Below are 16,707 nucleotides of genomic sequence, written 5' to 3' on the forward strand. Positions count from 1 at the left end.
TGCCCCACGGCTGCAGCCAGGTCCCGGGGCTCGGGCACAGGCAGAGTCACCAAAAGCACAGGGAATATTTTCTGACCTAATCCCAGGATCCCAGCCTGGTTTGGGTTGAAGGGACCTCAAAGCTCCTCCAGCTCCAGCCCCTGCCACGGGCAGGGACCCCTTCCACTGGAGCAGCTTGCTCCAAGCCCTGTGTCCAACCTGGCCTTGAGCACTGCCCCGGATGGGGGATGGATTTTCCCACTGCCTTCACAGGGGCTGTTTGTGCTGAACCCTGCCCAGAAATCCCCAGGGAAGCGGAGCCGTCGCCCAGGGGTGCTTTAGGGCCACCTTGTAATGGGGAAGGCTGAAAACTGTCCCAAATAATCTGCTCTGAGCTCTCTGGGGACACATTAACTGTTCATGGGAGATAGCCAGGGCCCGGGGAGGCGACGCACAGCCTGGGCTGCTGGGGACCATGGCTCGGGGGACCATCCCACCACTGCTGGCTTTGGGGGGTCTGTGGGCTGCAGCTCCTGCCGCGGGAGCTTCGGGAGGTGCTGTCCTTCGGGAGCTTTGGGCTCCCCACTGTGTGGCCACCAAAGCAGCTTTCCTGCCCCCGGTGCGGTCAACGGGGCTGCGGTGCCTGCCCCAGGGCAGGGAGGTGCCAGGGGTTGGCTTGGCTTTACCAGGGTGGTTTGGCTTTACCACCCTGCTCGCGTTGTGCCCAAGCCCAGCCTACCCTGCGCTTTGTAATGAGCTCTGCTTTAATCAGCAAGGCGCAGATAAAGCGTGTGATGTTTCCTCCCTGGGAATACTGCAATCAGCAGCCGCAATCAGCAGGTTCCATTCCTCATTATATTAACATGAAATGAAATTGCAGTATTGCTTTACAAATCTCCTCGTGATTAATCGTGGCAGGGAATTACCCCTGGGTTATTCACCCAGCAGAGCGGGCCGGGGGCTTGGCCAAGGTGCTGCTGGGCCCCTCCTGGGAAAGGGGGCAGCTCCCATGGGATGAGGAGGGATTGGACTGTCCATCCCGGAGGATTTACCCGCTGCCGGTTGAAGTAGTGCTCGTGTCCAGCCGTCCCAGGCCCCCACACTGCTGACAGGGCCTTGTTTCGTTCCTGGTGCTGTTGCCCATCTCCAGGGCTTTGCCCTTGTGATTTGGCCATCCTCTGTGGGATGCTCACACAGCTCTTGGTGGTGTTGTTGCAGGCTGGAGAAGTCGAGCCAGGTCCGGACAGTGTCCAGCAGCAACCTGTTCTTCAAGGGAAGCCGGTTCCGCTACAGGTAAATAATGACAAGCAGCAGCTGCTGGGTGGTTTTGGAAGCTCCTTTTCTGTGCTCTGGGCAGCAGTTCAGGGCTGCAGGGGTCTGAGGACGTGCCAAGGGTCCCCCTGTCAGCCCCAGCGAGGCCGTCGCTGCCTCTTTCTCTGTTTTCCCACTGACAGCCCCCTCCCCAGCGCCAGAACTGCACGTTTTTGGAGGGACAGGAGTGGAGGAGAGGATGGGGCCTTTGGGGTTTGACTTTTGAGACCAAGAAGTGAAACGAATCACTCCAATCCCTAAATTTCAGAGGGTGTCACTGGTCCCTGGCCCTGTGGCAAGAGCCCGGCCCTGGGACCTCATATCTGCAGGACGAGAGCCCCAGCTCGAGGTGCACGATAGCAGCACCCTCCTTGCTGGCTGCCTGGGTGCCCGTGGTGGGGAGGTGACCCCGCAGTGTCCAGCATCTCATGGCAGGAGCAGCCGTGGTGCAGAGGTGTCGCCCTGCTCCTCTCACCAGCAGATTGTTGTGCTTTCCCTGTGACTTCCCGGTGCCACAGGGGAGCTCGTGGTACCACGCTCATGTCCTCACGCTGCTGCTCTTGCACCACCCACAGCGGCCGTGTTGCGAAGGAGGTGATGGAGTCCAGCGCCAAGATCAAGAGGGAGCCACCCGAGATTCACCGGTAAGAGCCCGGCAGCAGTGCGGAAGCCGCTGGAGCGGAGCGGGATTGATCCCGTGTCCTGGCACAGACCAGGGCTCTGACGCTGTCCCTGCTCCCATCCTCAGGGCAGGGCTGGTGCCGAGCCGGAGCTGCCCCTCCATCACCCACGGCCCCCGGCTGAGTAGCGTGCCCCGCACCCGCAGGAGAGCCGTGCACATCTCCATCATGGAAGGTAGGACACGGGCAACCTCCTGGTGCTGGGGACGCGTGTATGAGTGCACACACGTGCACACACGTGCACACGACAAACCCCAGGTGATTTTTGGGGGTCCTGATGCTGGTGAGGGGACGCCGGGGCAGGGAAGGTCCCCAGTGTGTCCCCAGGGTCCTATGGCAAGTCCAGGCAGCACCAGACATTGCTCTTGTGGCTCAGGGCCAGTTTGGCGTCAGCAGCTGAGCCCGAGCAAGGCTGGAGCCGGCTGTGGGACAGAAGTTTCCGGGGCAGAAGCAAAGCAGAGGGGATTTCTGGGCAGCGTCAGTGTAGATTCAATTGGTGATGCAGCAGCAGGGTGCGCGCTGGGTGCCCTGCTCCCGCGGGGCTGCGGGGCCGGCACAGCCGCACCGAGCCCAGCCCGCGCTCCGCGGGCACGGACAGGGAGCGCAACCGCCGCCCGCCCGAAGGGCCGGGTCCCTGGGAGCAGGGAACGGATTCATCGCCCCCGAGGGAGCTCCGCCTCCCGCCGCTGCCGTTGGACGGCGCCGCCCCTGCCCCGGCAGCTGCCGCTCTGCGCGCCCGCTTCGCCTCGCTCCCCGGGGAGCCCAGAATAGCGCTGCCCCCGCGGGCCGCCATGGTGAAGTGCCTGATAAAGATCAAAACCAAAGTCAGCGTGGACCTGCGGTTCGCCAACCACTGCTGCCGGGACGTGAGGGTGCGGGTGCTGGCCCTGGGGCCGCGCCTGCTGGCCCGGGCGCTGGGGGCTTTGCCGCTCGTCCCGGCTCTGCCCGGCCTCAGCCGCAGGGCTCCACGCGGCCATGGAGCTGTACGGATGCTAGGTAACGCTGTACGGGTGCTAGGTAATGCTGTACGGGTGCTAGGTAATGCTGCCTAATGCTGTACGGGTGCTAGGCAATGCTGTACGGGTGCTAGGTAATGCTGTACGGGTGCTAGGTAATGCTGTATGGGTGCTAGGCAATGCTGTACGGGTGCTAGGTAATGCTGTACGGGTGCTAGGTAATGCTAGGTAATGCTGTACGGGTGCTAGGTAATGCTAGGTAATGCTGTATGGGTGCGAGGTAATGCTGTACGGGTGCTAGGTAATGCTGTACAGATGCTAGGTAATGCTGTACGGGTGCTAGGTAATGCTGTACGGGTGCTAGGTAATGCTGCCTAATGCTGTACGGGTGCTAGGCAACGCTGCCTAATGCTGTACGGGTGCTAGGTAATGCTGTATGGGTGCTAGGTAATGCTGTATGGGTGCTAGGTAATGCTGTATGGGTGCTAGGTAATGCTGTATGGGTGCTAGGTAATGCTGTACGGGTGCTAGGTAATGCTGTACGGGTGCTAGGTAATGCTGTACAGGTGCTAGGTAATGCTGCCTAATGCTGTATGGGTGCTAGGCAATGCTGCCTAATGCTGTACGGGTGCTAGGTAATGCTGCCTAATGCTGTATGGGTGCTAGGCAATGCTGCGGGTCTGCACCCCGCGGCTCCCCCATAAGGGACATGGGATGCAGGATGTGTGCGTGGGGTCGGTCTCCTGTGCTGGCTGAACTCTGGGCTGTTATTATCCAAAGCAGCTTCGGTGTTGGAGCTGGACCCAGCTTGCTGAGCTTTGTCTGTCAGGGCCTGGAGCAAGCAGAGGGCAGGATAGTCTGGTTTTGGGGTACCAGCACTGCTCTCATTGCAGAGACGAGCAGTGGGCCCCCCGCCATGGGCTGCCCGCCCCCCCGGGCCGTTCACATGAGCTGTGTGACACCCGAGCACACATAGCTGGCGGGGTGAGAACAGCTTTATTCCTCCACCGTGCTTATCGCCTGAGCTGCCCCTTGTGCTCGGTGCCCGCAGCGGCACTCGTGTTAAGCTGAGCTGACCCAGAGGCATCGGGGCAGCATTTGCAAGGAAGAGGCTGCAAAGCCCCCGGGAATGCTGGCAGGGCCGGGCCCTGCTCTTCATCCTTTGGCAGAGCCAGGGCCCCCGGTGGCGCTGTGCCATGGTGCACGGTGCCCTCCCTAACAGGAGAAATGTCCCCAGGGTTGTCTTTTAATGCATCAGCCGGAGACGGGCAGGGCTTGTCCCAGGGGGCTGCCCCAGTGCAGACACCATGCAGTGTTTCTACCCCCCCATCCCTGTACCCCTTTGCTGCTGTGGGGGTAGTGGAAGGTGTCGCTGCCCGTGGCAGGGGTTGGAACTGGATGAGCTTTAAGCTCCCTTCCAACACAAACCCTTTGTGATTCTGTGATCACCCCTGCCCATGGCTGCTCCCGGTTGGTGCTGGTGTTGCTGACGGCGCAGGGGCCTCGCCCGGCGCGGGTGCCTGTCACCTCAGCGCAGCCGCGGCACACGGTGTCTGTGACCCATTGACGACAAGCCCGTGGCTGTCGGTGACGGTGACAGGTCACACGTCACCGGTGCAGGAGAGCTGACGGGGACCCAAGCAGCGATGCTCAGCCCGGCTCGGGTGAGGTTGGGTCCTGCACCCCCCTGAGTGTCCCCTTTGTCCCCCAGGCCTGGAGTCCCTGCGGGACAGCGCCCACTCAACCCCGGTGCGCTCGGCCTCCCACGGCGATGCCTTCGCGGCCCCGGGGCGCGGCGGCCGCGCCGACAGCAGCGAGCGCGTGGCCGTCATCGCGGACGAGAACTACAGCCCCGCGGACAGCGTGCTGCCCACGCCGGTGGCCGAGCACAGCCTGGAGCTCATGCTGCTCTCGCGCCAGGCCAACGGCGCCCCGTGCTCCATCGAGGAGGAGAAGGAGTCGGAGGCCGGCACGCCGGCGGCCGAGGCGGAAGAGGCGGGCGAGCTGCGGGCGCTGTGCCCCGGCGCCGGGGGCCTGGGCGCGGCGCAGGCCGAGCAGGTGAATAAGTTTGTTTTAAGTGTCCTCCGTTTGCTCCTTGTGACAGTTGGACTCCTCTTTGTCTTGCTCCTCCTCCTCATCGTCCTTACCGAGTCCGACCTTGACACTGCCTTTTTCCGCGATATCCGCCAGACCCCCGAGTTCGAGCAGTTCCATTACCAATACTTTTGTCCCCTCAGGCGATGGTTTGCCTGCAAAGTCCGCGCCGTGGTAAGCCTGCTCATTGACACCTGAAGGCAGGAGCCGCCACCTAAGTAGCCGGGGGCCTGGGGAGAGACCTGCGCCGTGCCCGGCACGCGCCGCGGCGCCTTCGGCACCCGCTCATAACCCTCCCTTCCCGACCCAGAGCGCGGCGCGGCCGGAGGCAGCGTCCCGGGAGGAAGAGGAGGGTTGGGCACAGCCCCCGGAGCCTCCTTCCCCCCGCGCTCGGCCCCCGGAGCCCGCGCAGCACCTCACCGTTCCGCCCCTGCCACGGGAGCACCGAGCAAGGGACGCGCTGTGGTCCTGCTGCCGCCCAGCGCTGCAGGAGCACCGGCGATGCCGTGCCGCAGAAGCTTTAGCAATGGTGCTACCGAGCAGTGGCTCAAACGCTCGCGCACTCCTGCGTTACTAAATCCACCACTGTGCGCCCCGCCGTCCCCGTGCCGCTTTGCCGCAGTCCCTCCCTGCTGCCCGGAGCCTCCTGCACAGCCGGATGCGATGGGGATGCCGTGGTGCCCCGCTCCCTGCAGCACAGCAGCCTCAGCGATCCCACCTCCTCCCCAGCCTCGCAGCACCAGTGCTCCCAGGGGCAGGGCGAGCACAACAGGCACCCTTGGCCAAGCCTGGTAGTGACCATGTCGGATTTATTAGGAAGACCTTTTCCCTCCAGAAGCCGTACCTGTTTTGTACAAAAACACACAAAAAAAGAACAAAAAAAAAAAAAAAGAGACAGTTTCAAGGTCTATTTTAACAAGGAAATGCTATTTTGCTATCAAATCTGATCAAGTCTTTTTTTACTTGGCGGATCGGGTGGTCGAGCGGTTCACGTTGAGCAGAGGGTTTAGGATTTGACAGCCTAACAGCAATTAACCTGGCGCTAGTTCTGGATGAGAGGAAGGAGCTCTGATTTGGTGACTTTACTGAAGATGAAAGGACAGACCCACAGGAGTGGAGGTGACACTGAACAAGCCAATGGACAACCATTAGACCCATCTTTTCTTAAGCAAAAATCAAGAAACCCAACTCATTGTACTTGTGACGACCACCGGGACCTCCAGTGGCCTGGGAAGCAGTGGTCTATTCCCACAGGGAGCAATAAAAGCCAGTTTGGTTCAGATTTGGTTGAGAAGTTGGACACACTTAACAAAAAGAAGGAGAACACAGGTGAGCACGTTTTATTTCATCTCAGGGAGAGATTTTCCGTACGCTGGGGCCATAACTGCAGTTTTCAACAGCCTGATTTCCGTGTTCTTGTCTCTGAGCATCCCACCATCCATCCATCACTGCTGGGGCCGCTCCTGCCCAATCCGGGCCTGGAGAAGGAGCATGATGATGATGTTGGTTGATCCAACACCACGGCCAGACTTGGGTCATTTGTTACTGCAATAAAAGAGGTCCTGAATCTGTCGGGGGGGTGGGGGAATAAAGACCTCAGCCGGGTTGTGTTTGGCTGCCAAGGGCACAGCACAAGGGCCGAGGAAGGGTTTGCCTCAGCCCCGCTCGGGGGCAGGTGGGAGGATGGAGTTCGACATGATAATCCTGTTTTATGCAACATAACATAGCAAAATAACTCTTAGCGTAGTGCGCCTACCTCAGCCCGTAGTTAATGGTGTTTCTATGCAGTGCGTGGTAGTCCCGAACCTGCCGTTTTTCACCCCGGGTTTAAGATGCAGTGTTCCCTCCTCCTCCTCCTCCTCCCTGCTGATGTACTGCGTGATGTCGTGCCAGCACAGCCCCGGCCGCAGCGAGACTCCCTCCTGCCCGAGCCCAGCGCAGGCTCCGCGCCTGCCCCTGGAGCCCCGGCCTCGCTCCCTGCGGCGCCGCAGCCCTGGGGCTCCTCTGCAGGTTCCAGCCAGCCTTTTCCTGCAGATCCACCCCCAGTGGTGGCTCCCCGTTGTCCGTTCTCCCTGTCCGCTCCATCCTCCCTCTGGTGTTTCCGGCCCTGTTAGTTTTACCTGTCTTTCTATTAAAATGTTGTTTCCATAGGTTCTTATCTCAGAAAATAAAGATCTCGTCCTAGCATACTGCATCTTGAGGCAGTAGACAGTAAAAATACCTGAAAATGTGAATTTCTTAGTTTTCATAAAAAAAAAAATCTAGGAATTAACCTTTCATGTGCCAAATACTGTAAGTTACATTTTTCCTTCAAAATGTACCTTTTTCTACATATTCAATATCTTAGTTAGCATAAAATCATTGGTGCCATGAAAAGTATTTTTAAATTTAAATAAATATTTAAATATCATGAAAGGCAGAGTTGTATCAGGTTTGTTCAGTGCTGCTCCTGGTGAGCAAAGCAAAGTGCCCCAATTGCTGCACCGGCTCCAGAATGAGTCCAGAGGAGGCCACGGAGCAGCTCTGAGAGCTGGGCTGGGGCAGCCTGGAGAGGAGAAGGCTCCTGAAGGGGAGACCTGAGAGCAGCTCCAGTGCCTGAAGGGGCTGCAGGAAACCTGGAGAGGGGCTTGGGACAAGGGATGTAGGGACAGGCCAAGGGGAATGGCTTTAACCTGCCCGAGGGGAGACTGAGATCTGGGATTCTACTGATCCAAGGTTTCCTTTTTTTGCAAAATTGGGGAACAAAGTACCCATTTTGGTACAAAGTGACGCCACAGCACATCTGATTCATTTTATTCTCTAGTTACAGAAGAGAAGTCAAAGGTAGCTTAGAAAATTTATTTTAAAGCTTTTACAAATACACTTTTTGTCCTGAGAAAATCCCGTGGGTTTGGGAGCAGTGGAATGGGGCTTAAACCAAGGGAATGAGGGCAGGAAAATACAAACACCTGAAGCACGTTTCTACTCCTTGAACACATGAAGGCGGCCACTGGAGTTGCCCCCCACCAGGATGTTCCTACTGGGGTGGCAGACGTTGATGGAGCAGATGGAGCCCAGGCAGTCGAGGTTAGAGAACGAGTGCAAGAGTTTCCCAGTATCTTGGAAGACTTCGATTTGCCTTGGCCGCGCCATGCTGCCCACCACGAAGCAGTGCTCCTGCTTGGGGTCCCACACTGCTCTGAACCTGGTCAGCCAGCGGCCCGTGTGGTTGTTGTGGCTTCAGAGAAGGAACCAGGGAGAAAAAGAGAGAGAGAAACACCCCTCTTATTGAATCCAGCCCCGGAAAGCCCCATCATTTCTGCTTCAACCCAGCCTCCTGCCTCCTGAGCTATCAGCAATTCCCCTGATCGTGCTGCTCCACTCCCTTTGGTGATCTCCCCCCTGTGATGGGTGGGACAGGACAAAGAAAGGTGGTGGAGCAAGAAGATAAAGCTGAGGGCACTCCAAGGTACGGGATTATCAATTTAAGTAGTTCTGTTTCATGGCTCTGTATTATAGCCAAAATAGGACAAACATGCACCGAGCCTGTTGATAAACCACAGACCAGGAGTGGTTCCCTTGCAAACCAGCCCCGACAACCTCCCGGTTCACCCTTTGTGCACAGCCTGAATTCACCCTCCTGGAGCACAGAGTGCTTCACAAGCCTTGAGCCTCCACCCCAAACCACGCCACTGACCACCAAGAGGTAACCTCTGCTATTAAACCAAATGCACAAAGAGAAAGCATTCCGACAGCAAGCACAGTTCAGCATCACACAGCCGGGTGGGCACTCGTCTGCTCTCAAGGCCCCTCCTGCCACTGAGCCGTGGTCTTTGGGCACACAACAGCCTGCAGCCCCAGTGTGCTCAGCTTACCTGACAGTGCTGAGAGCCGTGACCGTGGGTGACAAAGAGGTGGTGTCATAGACCCTGTAACATAAACCAGTGTGGCGATAAAACAGGCAGGTTAAAAAAGGGAGCCCTGGCCTCGCAGAGCACGGATCAGCATGGCCAGACCTCACAGGGGTCTGGAATACAGTAACGAACAGCATCCAGCTCAACTGAAGCACCAGTATTCCAACTGAAATGAGTAAATGTGCTTCTTTAAATTGGATGAGCTTTTAGCTCGAGTGGAAGGTCATCCCTTCTGAACGCTGTTACAGGAGGAGGACAGAAACAACTTGTAGACGAACAAAAGGCTCCTCCATCCTTTCAGTCACTGCATTAACAGGCACTGAATGAATGAACCTGTGTCTGTTCTCTCCACAAATATCCTGGTTTACTCTCGTCCTGTTGGTGCTCTGACCCTTGCTCTGTTAGCACCAAGGATTTACAATTTTCATAGCCAAGCTTACTATGGAGTATGAATCTAGTAAATACATCACAGGAGAGAAAATACCAGTGCGGCAGAACTCACACAGAAGAACACCTTCCTCAGTTAGGGGAAGGGGAGAAAGAAAATCCAATTTCAGACAGAACATCCATGCAGTCAGGGGTCTACAGGAACAGACTGACTGAATTATGGTCACAAAACCACCTAGCAGAACCCCCCCACCAGATCCCTCATACAACAACTCATAGCAGGTTAAACTGGCAGACGAGTTATAAACGAGCTGACAGAACCATCATGCTAAGTACCAGCAGCTAAAAATAACCCGTTTCTAAGTATTGTGTGTTTGTGCTGATGAGCTGGGTTTGGCTGGGTGTTGCTTGCGGGGTTTGGTTGGGTTGTTAAAGGCGGTTCGGACTTATTCACTGCGAGTATTCATCAGGAAAATGAGAACTGGGGAAAAAAAGAATAACATTTAAATGCCAGTGCACGTAAATATGGCTTTTGAAAAGCACGCTACGGGCAGAAGCTCTCCGTGAGGGGTAATGCAGATAGGAAACAGCACCGATACAGCCCAGCTGGCATATTGCACAGGAGTTACTCCTTCCCACGCTGCTCACCTCAGCTTGTTGTCGGCACACACCGTCACCACCCTGCTCCCAGTGACAGGGGAGAAGTAGGCAGAAGCGACGCTCTTCGTGTGTCCTCTCAGGCTGCTCACGGGCTTGTTCCGTTCCGCCGCCAGGCGCCGGACGTCATAAACGCAAACATCCCTGCAGCAGAGCACACGCAGCGCCTCAGCAGGGGCCGGCCCCATCCTCCTTCACCCAGAGCTGCCCCAGCCACTGCGGGTTTCCTGAGCCCTGCGTGGCGCCCAGCACACTCAAACAGGCAGCGCCTCCAAAGGGTCCGAGAGCACCAAAGCCAGCCCAAACCCTCAGCACCATGACCTGACAAACCCCACAGTGACTCAAAGCACCCCTTGGTACCCATTACCAAAAGGAAGTCAAAGCGAACCCCACTTAAATCCTGCTGGCAGCTAAAACCTTGTTTCCTAACAGCTCAAGAGTAAAGGCTGACCAACTGGCTGCCTCATCCGCTGCTGCTCCTGCCCTCCACCCACCCCACACTTCAGACACCAAAGCAGAGAGAGCACTGAAAGCACAGAACAACCACAGCTCCTCTGGAGCTACGTACGTGGAGCCAGCAGCAAGGAAATACTGCTTATTCACAGGGTGAACGTGCACTGTCCTTGTTCTTTTGAAGCCAATGTTTGCAGAGAGCTCTGGAGACGTCCCTGGGGTCCTCCTGTCCACAACACAGACGTCGCCAGCCCAGTGTCCTACTATTGCAGTGGAGGCGTTGTCATCCAAAAAGTCAAAGGAAGACAGGTTGACTTCGTCTTCACTTCTGCAGATCTGAGCACAGGAAAGCCCAAATGTAACCAAAAGCAGTCAACAAAATACACAGAGCTATCCATGACGCCCAAACCACTCTATGGGCTGTAGATGTCACGCTTTCCCTTTTTAATATACTAAAACTACTAACGAAGAACAGCTAATTTGAGAGCCCCAGCCTCAGCTGAGCATGTGGGTAACCCTCCTGTAAAACTGGGGTGCTTTCCACAGAGCAATTTCCCACCCCAACCCAACAGGCAACAACATGCTTCAAATTCCCTGCTAGAACTCACAGGGCACGACCAGCTCCATGTAATCAAAGGTAAACGGAGCTGGATAACAGCACTTCTCTGCCCTCAACCTCTAGAAGCACATTCTTTAAGCCTCTGTCTCAAAGAGTGAGCCCCTTGCACCCTCCTGAGCAACCAAGTGCAGACGGTTCCAAGCAGCAGCCTGCCTGCAGCCCCAGCAGAATTACAGTGCCTGTAAGGGTTGGGGCTTTAAACCGCTGTAGTTTGTTGTACTGCCCAGTGCTGGAGAGGTGATCAGTGCAGCTGCATCTGGCAGAAACAAGCCAAGAGCCTCACAACGCTCCTCAGTTCAGCTGCCTGCCTCACCAGACAGGCAGTGTTTTGCTCTCCTGAAGCCTGGGAAAAGCAAAGTCAGCTCATGCTTTCTGCTGGTTTACGTTTATTTGGGTTGGGTTTGCTTTTTTGTGTGTAAGGTTTAGCTCTTTAACTCGCTCTCGTTTGTCTTCATTAAAAGGTAATGCTTCAGAAAAGAGGCACACGTTGCCTAAGTAAAGATGGGAAATTAGATTCAGTACTTGGACTGTCTCTGCAGGAAGGAAATTGGCAGAAGCCAAGCTGTGACTGGGTTTTATTGAGCAGGAAGCATCTCTATATTTTTTGAGGTTAATTAAGGGTTACTGCACACGTCCTTGTGGAAATGGAATCCTGAACTTCCTCACGAACAAAACAACCACCAAACAACAACCTGGGTACGAGGAGACTGAAACTTCACAGCAGCACGTACCAGAAGGTTTCCAAGGAGCCTGTAGCATCACCAAGGGAGCACTCACCTCATCAAAGACAGCCCTAGTAACATCACCACATCGCAGGCTTTCATTGCTCACAGACAGCAAGTGAGCAGGGTTGAATGGAGAAAATTGCATACAGCTGATCGGGTCATTGTGTGCTGTGAAGGCATGTGCTCCTTCTTCAGCTCTGCAGCTCTGAAACACAAGTGAGATCCAGTGGACAGGGGTGCTAATCACAGTGCTATTTCTGTTCACTGCTGCAGCTTCCAAAGTAAAGCCTCTGTTTCCCAAAGGTGCTCCAGTCTGCCCACGTAACAGCAGTGGAGGATGCAGCAGGGTGCCCAGTGTGCAGACAGACACGTAGGACAGAGTGGGGATGGAGTGGCAGGACAAGGAGGAAGGGCTTTAAGCTGACAGAGGGGAGATCTGGTGCTATCCATTGGAATGGGGAACCATGAGCCTGCCAAAAGGACGCTCCAGGCTGTGCCCCATCCACACCCATCCCGCAGCAAACAGCTCTGCAGGTGAAGAGCACGCGAGCAACTCACCACATTCCAGAGACCGATCTGCCCACACCTGTCTCCAGCTGCCACCAAGATAATGCTTTCTGAAGGATGAATAGCTATGGAACACACTCGGTATTTCACCACCTTTTTAATGTTATCTTCACTAAGCACCATGCTGTTCAGGCTGTCCTGGTACCTAGACAACATCACAGTAACAGCTACTCAAGAGGAGAAAGAAGAACAAGGCAATAACCAGCGTTAACTGCTGTCCTGATTACCTTTTCATGTCACTTGTGAGCTTTTCAGTACCATGAGCTTTCACCTACAAACAGAAAGGAAGTATAGGAATTAGAGCCGAAGCTCCGTCACATCATCCAAAAATAACTCACTGTAACTGATAGTACCTCACTTATCCTCATCCACGTAGCCAATAGGTCATCTGCCAACTTGCTGTTCCCCACCTGATCTTCTGGAATCATTGGCAAAGGTCCGGCTGGCACCCGAGGCTGGAACGACATCAGGAATTTTCATCACTCAAAACAACCAGAACAGGGGGAATTGCTACTTCCCACACAGGAGACATTCTGGGAACACATCTCTGGTAACACAAGAAATAAAGAAGTTTGTATCAAATCATATTAAAAAGGTAAGTAAAACTTCACTGAACACAACAGCAAAGGGAATCTTCTGCCCTGGGTTTTCCTCTCCTTCCTAGACCCCAGCAAGGCTGGTGTCCAAGAGCCATGTGACAAATTCAGCTGGACCCCAGGGGACATCCTCCACTGAAGATGATGACTAAAGACCCTGGGGGTGCCCCTGGGTCCAAGGTGGTGACTCCCTCTCTCCCTGCACTCCGAATTCCTGCTTAATTCCAACCCTTTTCCCATCTGTCCTAGTGCTATCTTTTTATAATAATCATCTTTCTCTTTTTGTCATAACCCAACCGCCCATTGCGGTACCTGACCTCGGCTGCGTGTTCGTTTCCCTCTGGGGATCACGAACAGAGTACTTCCAACACTGGGATTTTATCCAGTCGGACCCTGACACCACTCAAACCTGCACTATTTATTTCCTCAGCATCGTGACTGACTTGCAGACAGGACACCAAATCCTGCTATCCAGGATGCCTGAGGGGGAAGGCACTGACCTTGGACGATTGTCACCACACAACATTGCACCTCCCCATTGCCCAGTGGTGCTTACAAGCTCAGCAGTGACAAGTATTACCACTCAGCTTCATCAGCACTGGTTTTATACAGCCTCTGTGTCCAGCCCTTCCCCATCTTACATATTGCTCTGCTTCCGGCTGGGCAGGCAGCTCTGACAGTGGAATTCCCGACGGACTGACTCTCTGTAAGCGCATGGATCTTCGAAGCACTGTTTCATCTTCTGCCTTCTTAGGCTTAGCTCTAGAACAGTGAGAACATTCCAAAGCCACACAGTTAAAGCCACACTGTGTTTCAGTAGGAGGCTCCAGAGCAGGTTCCGATGTGGAGCTCCAACACCCTGGCTCAGCCCAACCTGCCCCGTTCTGATTCACTGCACGGGGCTGCAACTGCTTCTGCTCAAGGACAGCAACAAACAAGAGCACTGCAATGCACACAGATGTGCTGCTGCTTTACTTCTCTTGTAATACATCCAGCCACGGCCACTCCTCTTCCCAGCCCTCCTCATTTATAATTCATCCACCCATTCACTGACCCAGCCACCTTTTCCCACTTTCTTCCATCATGTATCTTATTCTTTATTTGGACATGAGCTCATTGTCCTGCTTTGCCTGGCACTGCTTTGGCCCTGCCAAATGCCTTTCCTTTGACAGCAGCCGGTTACCCCATCCCTTGCACCTAGCTCTCCCCCTCTCTCTTTCCCACACCTTCTCCCATCATTCACAAAACCCCCAAATGCTGTAATTTGACAGAAAAGATAGCGTCATCTTCTCCCCAAAGGACAGCAGAGGAGAGGTAGTACTTGGAGGAGCTGCTGTTCATCAACTCAGACAGCTCAGGATCATTAGTTACTCAGATTTAACTTTATAGAGAGGCTCCTCACCAGCTCTCTCTCTTTGCAGCATCCATCAGGTCTGTGCAGATGGAAGTGCTGAAGCAGTTAACACACAATGAAGGAACAGGGATACAAATCTCTTAAACAGTTATTTTACCTTTTGGTGGCATGAGACTGCTTCTTATTTGCCATCTGTTGAAGTCTTGCAGCTGACTTCAAGAGAATAGAAAAGAATGCTTTTAACAAGCATAAAGGATGAGCCTGTATAAAATACAACCCAACTGCTGCACTGGCTGCAAAACCATCGTCCTGCTGCACAACGTGTCCAGAGGAGGCCACGGAGCTGCTGCTAGGCTGGAGCAGCTCTGCTCTGGAGCCAGGCTGAGAGAGCTGGGCTGGGGCAGCCTGGAGAAGAGAAGGCTCCTGAAGGGGAGACCTGAGAGCAGCTCCAGGGCCTAAAGGGGCTGCAGGAAACCTGGAGAGGGGCTTGGGACAAGGGATGTAGGGACAGGCCAAGGGGAATGGCTTTAACCTGCCCGAGGGGAGACTGAGCTGAGCTCTTAGGCAGAAGCTCTTCCCTGGGAGGGTGCTGAGGCGCTGGCACAGGGTGCCCAGAGAAGCCGTGGCTGCCCCATCCCTGGCAGTGCTCAAGGCCAGGCTGGATGGGGCTCTGTGACCACAGGCACTGTGACCGGTACAAACACCCCATGAGCAGAGTGCTCACAGTTTAACCTCCCATCTTGAGCAAAGCAAACCAGCAGCACAACCCCGCTGTCGCATCCCGTCATTTATGCCCTGATGCCCCAGGACTTTTCCATGGCTCCTCTCACACATCACTGCTAGGGAAGGGCTTTGTGGCGAGAGGGATGACAGTGCCACCATCACACTTGGAGAGCACATTCAGACGCTGCTCGGAGTCTGTACAAACCTCATGCAGCTGCAGAGCAGCGAAGAACTTGGCATTTTCTGTGATGTTCTTCAGCCGTTTCCTCTCATAAGCCGACAGCTCAAAGTCCCCACTCTACGAAAAGAAAAGCCCAATGCTCCTCATGGTACAGTGACACAGTGCAAGAGATGTCCCAGCCTCCGGGGGAGTGAGTCCCTGAGTTATTCTCTACCCATACAAACTGGGCTGATCCCATACCCACACCCAATCTCCTCCACAGAGCAACTCACTTGTGTTACAGACCTGATCAGCCAGCATTAATCCTACAAAAAGGGCAGTTCCTCAAAACCCTGCCAGAACAAACCCAGCTGTGACTCAATAGACAAACCCACAGCAACCACTGCACACAGAGGGAAGGCAGCCCAAGCTCATTCTTGTGTTTTATACGGGAGATGATGGGCTTGAGAATTTGAAGGGATGATTTAAATATAAATGAGCATTGACAAATATCACCCTTATGACTGCATCCACCTGTAAACACACCTGAAGAAGAGAAGGCTCCTGAAGGGGAGACCTGAGAGCAGCTCCAGGGCCTAAAGGGGCTGCAGGAAACCTGGAGAGGGGCTTGGGACAAGGGATGTAGGGACAGGCCAAGGGGAATGGCTTTAACCTGCCAGAGGGGAGACTGAGATGAGGTCTTAGGCAGAAGCTCTTCCCTGTGAGGGTGCTGAGGCGCTGGCACAGGGTGCCCAGAGAAGCTGTGGCTGCCCCATCCCTGGCAGTGCTCAAGGCCAGGTTGGACACAGGGGCTTGGAGCAAGCTGCTCCAGTGGAAGGGGTCCCTGCCCGTGGCAGGGGCTGGAGCTGGAGGAGCTCTGAGGTCCCTTCAGCCCGAACCGCCCCATGGTTCGGTGAACTCCACCCGCGGCCCCGCCGCACTCACCACGGGGGTGTCCCCCGCGTCGCTCCCGTCGCTCTCCTCATCCCAGGCGCTGTCCCAGCCGCTGCCGGTGCCGGCGGGGAGGGAGCCGGGCGCCGCTTTCCGCGGGCTGCGCTCCAGGCACAGCCTCTTCCCGGCCGGGGCCCTGCCCGCCGCGGCCCCGCCGTAGGCGCCCAACAGCCGCTTCTGGGGCAGCAGCCGCCGGCCCGCGACGGCGAGAGGCGTGAGCAGCACCCGCAGCTGCCGCCCCACGCCCGCTCCGCGCCCGCCCGGCTCCGCGCTCGGCGGCGGCTCCGCGGTCCCCGTCGGGGTGGACTCCTGGGGGCGGGAACCGGGGGTCGGCGGGATCCGCAGCCGGGACCCCCCCGACCCCGACCCCGGCCCCCTCCGCACGGGCCCCCCCCGGCCGCTGCCGCCCCCTCCCCGCCGCCCCGGCTCCCCCCCGCCCCGCACCTGCATCCGCTGCCGGGAGCGCGGCGACGGCTCCTTGGGCTGCAGCGTCCCGGGCGGCGGGAGCGCCATGGCGGCGGCGGGGGCGGAGCGGCGGCTTCCCGCTTCCCGCCAGGGGCGGCCCGGGCCGGCTCCCGCCTCCAGCGCGGGGAGGGGGCGCG

The 16,707-nt window shown here is 56.2% G+C and overlaps 2 protein-coding genes across 4 annotated transcripts in view; one reads left to right on the top strand and one right to left on the bottom strand.

Moving 5' to 3' along the window:
- The window catches only part of FRMD5 (FERM domain containing 5), a 66,146-nt gene extending 58,711 nt beyond the window's left edge, over nt 1-7,435 (top strand). For 2 of the 3 annotated variants that reach the window (XM_062642703.1, XM_062642704.1), the window contains exons 11-14: nt 1,198-1,272; nt 1,866-1,934; nt 2,039-2,145; nt 4,638-7,435. In XM_062642703.1, coding sequence (XP_062498687.1) covers nt 1,198-1,272; nt 1,866-1,934; nt 2,039-2,145; nt 4,638-5,218 — 832 coding nt within the window. In that variant the 3' untranslated portion in view covers nt 5,219-7,435. The remainder of the gene's footprint in view (nt 1-1,197; nt 1,273-1,865; nt 1,935-2,038; nt 2,146-4,637) is intronic. The other variant, XM_062642705.1, reaches the window with a different exon arrangement.
- Nucleotides 7,436-7,843: 408 nt separating this feature from the next.
- WDR76 (WD repeat domain 76) lies at nt 7,844-16,686 on the bottom strand. Its single transcript, XM_062642702.1, has 13 exons — nt 16,550-16,686; nt 16,100-16,414; nt 15,200-15,292; nt 14,429-14,484; nt 13,559-13,679; nt 12,675-12,776; nt 12,549-12,592; nt 12,313-12,466; nt 11,807-11,959; nt 10,526-10,746; nt 9,949-10,101; nt 8,875-8,928; nt 7,844-8,237 (listed from the first exon to the last, which is right to left on the bottom strand). The coding sequence occupies exons 1-13, from the start codon at nt 16,616-16,618 to the stop codon at nt 7,982-7,984; spliced, it is 1,791 nt and encodes a 596-aa protein (XP_062498686.1). The 5' UTR covers nt 16,619-16,686; the 3' UTR covers nt 7,844-7,981.
- Nucleotides 16,687-16,707: the final 21 nt, after the last annotated feature.

Source organism: Pezoporus occidentalis, unplaced genomic scaffold, assembly GCF_034315485.1.
Source record: "Pezoporus occidentalis ecotype Australia unplaced genomic scaffold, CSIRO_AGI_Poc_V1 ctg72, whole genome shotgun sequence".
Taxonomy (NCBI): domain Eukaryota; kingdom Metazoa; phylum Chordata; class Aves; order Psittaciformes; family Psittacidae; genus Pezoporus; species Pezoporus occidentalis.